The sequence below is a fragment of the Ascidia mentula genome, chromosome 4 (genome assembly GCF_947561715.1).
Source record: "Ascidia mentula chromosome 4, kaAscMent1.1, whole genome shotgun sequence".
Taxonomy (NCBI): Eukaryota; Metazoa; Chordata; class Ascidiacea; order Phlebobranchia; family Ascidiidae; genus Ascidia; species Ascidia mentula.
In genome coordinates, this window is record NC_138569.1 from 22,491,600 (window position 1) to 22,503,197 (window position 11,598).

At 38.4% G+C, this 11,598-nt stretch overlaps 1 protein-coding gene across 1 annotated transcript; it reads right to left on the reverse strand.

Annotated features, from left to right (window-relative positions):
• Positions 1-1,413: 1,413 nt before the first annotated feature.
• LOC145898348 (C4b-binding protein-like) lies at positions 1,414-6,333 on the reverse strand (the record flags this gene model as incomplete). The annotated part of the gene is made up of 14 exons (XM_082986775.1): positions 1,414-1,967; positions 2,150-2,338; positions 2,498-2,677; positions 3,035-3,211; positions 3,371-3,553; positions 3,984-4,166; positions 4,344-4,793; positions 4,969-5,082; positions 5,134-5,190; positions 5,421-5,491; positions 5,746-5,857; positions 6,067-6,117; positions 6,172-6,227; positions 6,314-6,333. Coding segments are annotated over 14 exons (2,022 nt in total), but the record flags the coding sequence as incomplete, so codon positions are not given.
• Between the last annotated feature and the right edge of the window lie 5,265 nt (positions 6,334-11,598).

Consider the following 11,598-nt stretch of genomic DNA (forward strand, 5'->3'; position numbering starts at 1 on the left):
ATCAAAATTCGCCCCAGGCTCAAACGTTCCAGCTTATTTGTGAATTTCGGAGGTCACGTTTCATTTAAGGCATTTTTGCGGGAACTTGGGTAAAAATTTTGCGAACTTTCCCACGATCGACTTAAATTGCCACCGACACATTTCCATGTACGGGTTTCTTCCATGTGGACGTGGCGTTTGTTAGGTGAATTCCACCGTATCATCTTGTAAGGTTATTTGCATAATTATGGGAATGCTTTCTGAGTTTTACGCTCCAATAAACGAAGTCACGAGATTTCGAGGAGGTGACATCACACAGAAGGGAAATATGTCCGTGACACAAACTGTGCAACTTGCTGCAAATGAGATTGGGGACAACTGTCTCTACCAAGGTTAAACAACTCAAGTAGTGATCTGTGGCATGTTAACAGTGATCCGTGGCATATTAACAGTGGTCCGTTGCACGTTAACAGTGATCCGTTGCACGTTAACCGTGATTTGTGGCATGTTAACAGTAATTTGTGGCATGTTAACAGTGATCCGTTGCATGTTAACAGTGATCCGAGGCATGTTAACAGTGATCCGTGGCATGTTAACAGTGATCCGTGGCATGTTAACAGTGATCTGTGGCATATTAACAGTAATTTGTGGCATGTTAACGGTGATATGTGACATGTTGACAGTGATCTGTGGCATATTAACAGTGATCCATGGCATTTTAACAGTGATCTGTGCATGTTAACAGTGGTCCGCAGCATATTAACAGTGATCTGTGGCATGTTAACAGTGATCTGTGGCATGTTAACAGTAATTCGTGGCATGTTAACAGTGATCCGTTGCATGTTAACAGTGGTCCGTAGCATATTAACAGTGATCTGTGGCATGTTAACAGTGATCTGTGGCATGTTAACAGTAATTCGTGGCATGTTAACAATGATATGTGACATGTTGACAGTGATCTGTGGCATATTAACAGTGATCTGTGGCATTTTTAACAGTGATCCGTGGCATATTAACAGTGATCCGTGGCATGTTAACAGTGATCTGTGAATATTGACAGTGGTCCATGGTATGTTGGTGCCCACCACATGTGAGATTTCGAGAAATGTGGCCTTGTTTGATTCAAACCAGGACCTTACTGGGAAATACATTAGAGGCCAAAACCAACCCGCGGCGAATTTCTAGCCGGTGGCGTGCAAAATTTGCTCGCGTTCCCGGCATGTTGTTCACCTTGGTCTGATCGTTCCACACAAATCCATAGCAGGCTGTCACTTGCCTTAGGGCCATGACGCTATCAAGTTGCTTAAGAAACAATTACCTAAAACAGGAAATTTCCAGGGTTAGGTTACAACGGAGGGATCGGATTACATGGAGTTACCCTACCGAAGTATGGTTAACCAAACCACATTCAACACAATTGTTTATTCCACTCATTACAACGCTGCAAGGAAGGGTTGATTGTGGGTAATAATGTGTGTATAGGGGATACGATGTAAATTAAAGAATTATCAGTGCCTGAAAACGTCAAGAATCACCACAAAGCAGATTGGGATTTAAATATAAAACAGCGTCATTGATCGAGTGTCACAAAAAAAACGTTAATTCGCCAAATTTATCAAGGACCAAGTCTCCCTGACATCCTTATGTACAACATAAAGTTGATGATTATTAGTGGAAAATATTCACTCTTAGGTCAAATAAAAAAAAAAATCTGCATAAAACTTGCAATTCAATAAACGTTAATTCCACCACTCCGCAGGTTTAATCGAATTAACAAGTGGGTGGTTAGTTTTATGACAATGTCAACGTTCAAGGGGTGCAAATGTTCGCTGAGTTCGGGTCCAACCACAGCCCGTTGCTCTGACAGAGATTATATTCTGGAGCGGTTGAAGGACATTCAAAATTGATGCGATCACAAACATCATATGATGCTTTCGGTGTACCTGACATCGTGCCCATAGCAGGTGGGGTAGGAGCACTTCCACAACCTAGCCAAGATTAATAGGAAAGATTTATTAAACAAACATAACTATGTCGTTCTGTTCTAGTTTGGTAAAAATTGTTGATTTAAAAACAATCAAAATACAAAATAAAACCTTATTTTTTACCTCCTGTAGTAAAATGAATGCAGAATTTAATAAACAACCTGAACACAAAGTTTTAATCCAACCTGAAGGTTGGCAGAACGGAAGCTGAGACCATGTGCCAGTTTGTGAACATGTGACAATGTTATTCCCAACCAAGGAATAAGTGGTTGAACCAGATAAGATGCAACTATACGTCACAAACTCTGTAGGTGAGTATTCCATTTGATCAACTGTAAATTGTCCGTTTGCGATGTCTGGTGGTCTTGTGCACACTGGAATGTATGACATACTTGTAAAATTATGTTTAAAACAGAAGATTTTTTTATTTGATTGTCCCAAAAAACTAGAATTTCTTGTGCAAACCATCTAAAACACTTTTGCACAAAAAAGTTTTTGTAAATGTTTCACGTACAATAAATATTTTAATAAACCTTTGAGTTGACAGAAAGGGATTTCACTCCAGGTTTTGTCATTACAAGTAACTTGTGCAGTTCCAAGCAGTGTGTGCGTTGTAGTATCAGTACAACTGTATGTAACCATATCACCAGAGTTATACTGATCCAGAACAGGAGTAAATGAGCCAGCAGCTATGTTTGGTGGTTTGTTGCATGCTAAAGAAATAAACAAAATTTCCCAGCCGAACAAACAACATATGGTTGTTAAAAACGGTTTTCACATGGAGGAATCAAGTAAACTGCAAGAAATGCAAATCGATTAAAGTTTATTTAAAGAATTTGGTTGCAAATTCTGTCGTTAAATTATGTCCAAGAAAAAAACAGCATTTCAGTTGATTGCTATTTTGTAACTCATGTCCAGGTTTAATCCAAACTGTGCTATTTAGTAGCTTAAGTTTTTTTAGCTTAAGTTTAATTTGATACCATGTAAAGTTTTACAAGCTTCTGTACCGTTTACATCAAGTTACAAACATCGATATACAAGAACAAATAATGTCACAAAACTAATTTCACCTATCCTGGCACAGCAGGGCATCTGACTCCAAGTCCCTGTAGCACCACATGTTATTCTACCATCTCCAACCAGTTCATGAGTGGATGCACACATGTATGTGATATCTGTACCCGGTGGATACCCACCTGTGATTGGACCAAAACTCCCTCCAGCAATAGAGGGTGGTTCGTTGCACGCTGGAAAAACATTGCTTGGTTGTCATGGTAATAGCAGTTAAAGGAACAAACTTTACTCTTTCAATGGAGATTAACATCCCGCCATTGAACTAATTACGGTCCTCGCTATTTGATTTTAAACTCTCGTAACAATCCTGTTAAAACCCCAAAAAAGCATACCCAGAGCAACACAGTGAGGCACTTGACTCCATGTTCTGTCAGACATACATTCCACTATCCCAGCACCAATCAGTGTGTGTGTAGTTGTATCAGTGCAGGAGTACATCACCTGATCTCCAGGGTTGTAGGTTGTTTCCACCGGCATGTAATCACCATCAGAAATGGACGGAGGGGAATTACAAACTGGAAAAATTACTTCATGCAAAATCAATGAAAATACAAGCAGGTTTTCAACCTCGACATCCAAAGTATTTTTCTAACTTCCAACAATTCCTCTGTGGACACCAATTAAAAAAATTCCAGTTGATGGCTGTATAATTGCTCACTACTGATTATAGTGCTTATTTGTGCAAACAAAGACATTTTAATTATATCAAAATATAATCACTTTTAATATAAAAGCCAAAGCTAGGATGCTGTTAATCATTCTAAGTAAACCTTAAAATGATTAACAGCATCTTAGCTTTGGCTTTTATATTCAAATTTATCAACTCCAGTTATTTTGCACCCAAGTAATTTTAATCAATACCACATAAACTGAAGTGCTTCAAAACCACAAAATATCCAAGATCCACAAAAAGGTTTCCATTAATCTTTTTATTTGCAAACTCACCAGTAAGGTGACATATTTGGTTGTTTGGAGGATTCCAGGTTTTGTTTTCCTGGCAAATAATGATGGCCGACCCAAAAAGTTCGAACCCAGTTTGGCACATGTAGGTTACCCGGGCATTTGGAACATATTCACCCAGAGTTGGAGAAAATGTTCCTCCAGATATGGTGATCGGAGTTTGACAAACTGAGCACAAGATGTCACAAGTTACATGCCTCCATTATGGATCTCTGTTTAACCTTCTTGGCTGCTGATAATTTCAAAGTCATCTGGCAAGAAGTTATGATAAAAGTGCAACATTACATAGTGGGTTTAAATCAAACACTTTTTGGTGACAAATTGGTAACAATGGAAATGTTCAACCTCGCAAAGTACAGACTGGTGGGGTTGAATGACGCCAACTCCCAGTAAGAAGACATTCATTGAGAATGTCTCCATAAAGATCATGAGAAGCACTGCAGGAGTATTTGACGGTTGATCGTGGCAGGTAGGAAGGCTCATTGGGTGTGTAAACACCGGACGACAACTGTGGTGGTGGGCCGCAATCTAACACAGAAATGAAACTCACAATCTTCAAACTATGTTTGTTATAATGCAATAAGCAAGACACAAAAGTACTGAAGATCTCACAGACAATTCCACAGGTCGGAGCAAACGGTCTCGACCACGACCCATCCGGCAAGCACTCATTATTTACAACTCCACCCAAGACATTCCCAGTAGGGCATGTGTAAATGATGGTGAGAGGTGAGATGTAAGATGATAGTTGGGGATAAAAACTACCTCCAGGAATGGGTGGAGGTGGACCACAAGCTAGAGGTAAAACAACTTCATGTTTTTGGTGCAGTATTGACAACCAAACCCTACTAAGTAATCCAAGCTGTTATGTGGAATGTTTTACTATGATACAAACACAAATAAAAGTGAACAGAAATAAAAATAAAGCAATCAATAATACAAGTTTACATACAGGAGTATTAGGGCATACTTTTATAACAGAATGATCCAAATGTTCCATCAGGGCATACGCATGTGTAGCCGTTGGCCCCATCTTTGCAAATCCCTCCATTTAAACAAGGGTTGGACATACACTCATCAACATCTAAAACATTGTCCATTAGTAGAAGCATCCAGGAAGGACTTACTTACGTACCTTCACATCTGGGTGGGTTGGTGAATCCAGGAGGGCATTCCTTACGTAATTTAACAACTGAAACACAATGAAAATATTGCCACTTTTATCAGTTTTAGATTAGAAGATTTTCCACCCAATTGAATTAGTGGAAAATAAAATATTGCACTTTGGAGCCAATAATTTAAAACAAGCAATAATAGATAAGCAATTATTTGCCCCCTTGCATTAACCATGTGTTGTGAATAAACTAAAGTAATTTACAACATCAGCAAATGTGGCTGCATGGAAACAACACAAAGTCAAACCTGTGTATTCAGAATGATAACAGAAGTTTTTCACCGGATCCCAGCAGCATCTCCAGCGGTCACAGTGTAACCTGGTTAAAATAATATACACTGTTCCATTGACTGCACACAAAACAAAGAGGTAATCTCAAATACAAAATACCATAGAGTTCAGACAATTTTAAATTCACAAAAAAGTTTTTTAAGCGTTTTTTGATTGAAAACAATCATTGCAGCTATTATATATTTGATTATAGTATGAAAAGACCCAAATTAATTAGAAGAATTGTTTCAATCCAGAGTAATTAAGATGCAGACACAATAGTACTTTTTAATTATTTTTTACTTATCAGCAATGATATAGATGGAACCACAGCGATTTCTGCTTTTTTGTGAGCCACATGATGTCCTGTGAACAAGGCTACCATCATAGTTTGGTTGGCCACCAAAGTGAAGACCTACAACAAGAATCAGTGAGAACTGACTTCCACGAAGCAAAAACACAATAACACAAAACCAACAATGATGTGTGTGTACACATATATAATGTAAATTGTATGTGAATTTCATGTGACAAAAATTGAGGCATGCACATAACACATAGAGGAATTTAGAAATGCATCATATTTTCGTTGAAAGCTATTTATCAACAAATGACAAATTTTACCATTTGTGTTGCTGTCCACGGTGGGATGAAATATAAAATGTAGCGGTTTCGCTGTAAAAAAATAATGTTTACTCAATTGATATAATATAAAAAAAAATTGTGTACCCCTTTGAAAGCATCTTGCTCCAGCATATAGTTGAAATCGATCAAAGCAACAGTTCCTAAAAATGCATTTGCAAGTAAGAATTGTGCTTTGTTTTTTAAAATTTAATGAAACTTCTGAAAACCAAACAACTCCCTAATGCACCTTAAAAGTTGTTGGTTCAACCATTAACGTTTTGTTTCGTTCCAAGTTAAGTCTAGTCTACATTTCTAATTGATGTGATGTTAACTTTCTGTTTTGTGCCATTACGTACCAGCGTTTGTGTACGTTTCTGTTTTTATCAGTCATATACACTAGGGGAAATCCCACTGCAAGTTTCAGAAAATTTATTAAATAAATAAAGATATAATGAAAATGATTTATGTAATTTTTTAACTACAGAGTTCGAGAGAAACAAAAAAGCAATGGAAACTAGGTCACCTCGACTCGCATATAACTTTGTTCCGGGTGAGAAATGTGCACGGTTTTCTTGATGACAGCGATACATTGCATGTTCCATTATTCTTTTGTTGCCACGACAACGTAATTACGCACAGAAGACAAATTAAAAAAAGGAGACCCTTCGGCCAATTGTAGAAGTAGGTCTCCACTTGTATCAACGGTTTCATATCAATGGAGGGTGACGACCATTCAGTAAACTAAGGATATGTTTGCAGGTTTTAATTTAATTCGATTGTTTGGATGTCATTTAATAATAATTGTTAAATAACCAGGATTATTTTGCACCGACCGCAGACTCATACTTTATGCTAATTTATTTACCCTTCTTGTCTCCGATGGTGAATTGCCCTCCAGCGGAATTAGAGTCTCACAAAATTACTTTATCGAAGAGGTTCGTCATGCATATTTACTTTAATTTGCCTGTTTTTTATCTCATAATAACAACGATATTATTTAAAATTATACAAATCGTTTTTGAGATGGTGTAAAAGTTATATTATTTCTTCAATAGAAATTAAGCATTAAAGTTTGACCTCCCTTGGGCACTAAAACTACTCACAACTGTTCCATGGTTTGCTGATGTAAAACTTCAAATTAGTATTAGATGTAAACTTCAAAATGTATTTGTGTGCGCAAGAACAGCTGGTAACTATGTAAACTACACAAAAAACCCTGAGGTGAGATTTCTGCAACAACTTTCTGTCTGTTGTCGTTGCAATCACTCCGATCATTTTATTCATTGAGCAAAATTGCTTTGTACCCCCAGGTCGTGCGTTTTTTTTCATGCGTTTCCTCAAACCTCTCAAATTCCCAAGCAATTTTCTCTCTCGATGCAGAGTTACCCGATCACTGTCCATATCTAACCCGCTTCGCCAAATATTTTAAGAATTTTGTGCGACAACCACTTGCTCTATCCATGAACTGTTTGTGTGAATATGGGGAATATATTTAGTATGACTTCACTTTAAGCAGGTTAAGTTAAATTGTGCAACTTCCGGTGGGTTTTCCGGCTAACCCTGGGTCTGACTTAAAAAATTATGCCACACGTAAATTTACGTCTTAAGATGTCGAAATTAAATTTATTTGTAGAATATATAAAATAATTGTGTTTAATTTACAAACTTCCAGATCTTTAAATATTCTGGAATGTGAAGCAGAATTTACCACAACTGAAAGTTGGAAATAATCAACCAGAATCTTCAGAAATTCTGGAGTGGAAAAATCACCCCGATATCGCTGTTAAAAAAAATTATATTTTTTGAATGCAAATAATTAAATCTTTGACGTGAATACCACAAACAAAAATAGCAAAGCGTTGCTTACGTATATCGCACGTTCTTCCTGTACAACAAGGTTGGCAGGTACACTCAAACCTAACGGGCGGGGGTTTCCCCAAACAGAAGCCACCGTTAAGGCAAGGAAGAGAAAGACAGTCAGTTCCAGCCGCTGGAAAGTAAAATGATAAGTTTGCTCACTTTACGTGATATGGGGTCAAAAATGTTTGACAATCAGTGGATTGTTTACACAACAATATATTATAAATTGCGAGATGTTAATCAACCTAAAATAACGACCAACGATAAATGTTGTTAAAAAATGGAATTAGGCCCAAATCGCCGATGTCGAATCAAAAAGTTTAGTTCGATTGTAGAGAGCGTTTTCTATGAAGTTACCATCATAACCGCATCCTATCGGAAGAGGACCCCAACTTCCAAACTCTTCAAATGGAGTGAAATCAGTGCACGTGGCGGTGCCGAAACCGATCAAGGTGAATCCAAGGTCACATGAATAATCCACAGAGTCACCGATTTTATACGATGTCTGTGTGGGGGCGAATGATCCATCGGTGAAGGTTGGGGGGGTTGGGCAATCTGTGGGTAACGTCCGGAGTTGGATTCGATCGGTGAAAAAAATTAAAACACCGACAATTGACTTCAAAAAATTATTCTTAAAGCAAGTCTGAAATTCTTAAATCTTACTTTTTAGTGCACATGTTGGTGGGGCCGGCGACCAAATTCCCATCGCACAAGTTAAAGTTGGATTTCCCACCAATCTATAGTTGGTCGCACATACGTAATGGATCGAGTCGCCATCCATGTGGGTTTGGTTGGGGGCACTCGTATCTCCGTTCAACACAACAGGTGGGATGCATTCTGTAATTCATTCTAATGTTTAAACTGAGAGAAAATAACGGAACCACCCACAGTACATCTAGTGATGTAGGCATGACTCCAATGCTGGATCTTTACAACAACTCCCTCGTGTTACCTCCGTTTGTTACTAACCCGAGCTCGAAACGATACAAAACACCCCTCAATATAGTTTAGGTTGCTTGCCTGCCCATTTTCTTTGATAATTTTTTCCACTTACGGTTTTCACAGTTTGTTCCGTATGACCGGGGTGGACATTGGCATTCGTATCCACCATCCGAAACGTCGCTGCATGTTCCCCCGTTTAAACATGGCAGGTCTTTACAACGGGAAACTGCAGAGGAAAATATCGTTTGAAAGAAAATGTTATTGCTGGATTTTAACTTCACCAACCTCTGCAACCTGGTGCGCTGACGAACCCTGGAGGACATTTCTTTCTCAACCTGATGACTGAACAAAACAAACAGAAATGTTTAAAACATTTCCAATTCTCTAATTTAGTTTGTTTTTAGCGGTTACAAAAAATTAGAAGTTGTAATTTGTTATTTTTAAAACAAAAATCTGCAGACTTTTGTTTTTGTATTAAACTTTTTGTTCACTTTACATAGTTTCAAAACAAATATCACTTTTCTAAAATTATTTTATTTAAAAGATTTAAAAAACCGTTAAAAAGACAGTCTGTGATCGTTGGAGGTGACTTACTGTTGTACAAAGATTTGTGGCAGAAACTTTTTGCCTCATCCCAGCAACAACCCCATCGTTCACATGTCGACCTTCATAAAGTATTGATTATTTAGAACTTCCCGACCAAAGTAAGTTATGATTATACGAATACCAACAATATAATTAAGTTCAAATTTATTCTTTTTGACAGATTTGCAAATGGTCTATACCTGCCACAACATTTAAGAGATGAAATATAATAAAAAAATGTTTTCAGAAATTAAAAAAAACTCCTGCAACAAAAAAGTTTCACGCATCACCGACCTTCGCATAGCATTGGATTTGACGTCACACTTCACATTCCTGAACAAGGGGAAGCACCCCCTTTTGAGTTTGTTGCCTGGGTAACCGGGTTCCCCCCCGAAATTGAGAGCTGTGTTTATGTGCAAAGAGTTAAGCCAGGGAGGAACAATTTTACATTGACCGCCTACCTGGACTTTTGGTTGCTTGAAACGAGAGGGAAAGTCCCTGGACTGAATATGTTAGGAATGACGTCAGTTGAAAAAAAAAATGTTTATTTAAAAATTTGTTAAAGTTTGTTTTTTACAACATAAGCGCACGGTAAACAAAACCACAAGAAGCGTTAGGTTTTCGTTTAAAGGACTGAATACAAATGGTTTTGGCTTTCATGGAATATGGAGACTTATCTGCCGTATTTGCTTGATTTCTTAAACGTGACCAGAATTTCAATCACAATAATTAGAAAAGAAAGCTCACCCGATCTAGAACACTTATACCACGGGCTTGGCTCTGTTTCGTCATAACAACATCCTCTGTGACGTAAAAACAAGTGGGTTATTATTACGTGATAATGAACCTTAACTTATCAGCGTTCGTGTCTACGGGAGGAAATGTGGTGTGGAATTATCGAAAGTTTGTTTCAACGCAGCAACAGAAACTAACCTCAATTCGCACGAATCCCGCCTTAACCTTCCACAACTTTGGCGCTTCAAATCCACATTCCTGCATTTGTATTGCGCTTGTGACGTCACAAACAAAATGCACACAACCAGTAGTCTAACGGAGAGCATTCTTAAAGGCGTAACTGCTGTCAAAAAAACGACATTTTTATCAACTATTTGTCGTTTAGCTGCATATCTTATCTGTCCCTTTGTCGTCCAACACGTCATGTTGTCCGCTTAATGTAACCCCAAGGCACGACCTGCTTGTAACCAGTACAAGTTAAACTGATCGCCAGACACCCGGCCCGGCCGAACGTAATTAGACAATCTTAATTAAAGTCGTCACGTGTTGTAATTGGCGGAAACACCTCAAGGTCACGACAGAAATTCCCGCCTATTTTGTTTGTCATGGTTTGCCCAAGCTTGTCACGTGATCACAAATGTAGCCATGACGAAACTTCCCGAGTGTTTGTGGGAAACCACCCTGACGTCATCACGATTATAATTTATGTTGGTTCTGCGCAATGTAGCGTGTTGAGCGTGTGTGAGTAGCGGAAGTTTTCGGGGCAGTGAAATTGAACCTTTTAGTCCTTATTTGTTTTCTGATCGCCGTGACTTATTAAGGAAATGTTACAATCCTATTATCTTCAAATCTTAAACGCCGTGTTTCTGATGTCATTTGGTAATTCCCCGGTGGTTCACTGCTTGGAGCGATATAATAGGATCTGCCTTCGGGCTATTATTACGTCACAAGTATGGCAGAAATGCGGGATTGAATAATTGTGACCAAATCCAGGTCACTTTCAAAGTGTTGAGTTTTTGCATTCAGGTGAATTCCAAACAATATTTCAATGACGTCTACGAATTGATGATTTCTATGGTTTCAACAACTTCAACGTTGGAAGTCTGACCGCCTGATGAAAGAAATAACAGCAACTGCAACGTTGGAAGTCTGACCGCCTGATGAAAGAAATAACAGCAACTGCAACGTTGGAAGTCTGACCGCCTGATGAAAGAAATAACAGCAACTGCAACGTTGGAAGTCTGACCGCCTGATGAAAGAAATAACAGCAACTTCAACGTTGGAAGTCTGACCGCCTGATGAAAGAAATAACAGCAACTGCAACGTTGGAAGTCTGACCGCCTGATGAAAGAAATAACAGCAACTGCAACGTTGGAAGTCTGACTTCCTGATGAAAGAAATAACAGCAAC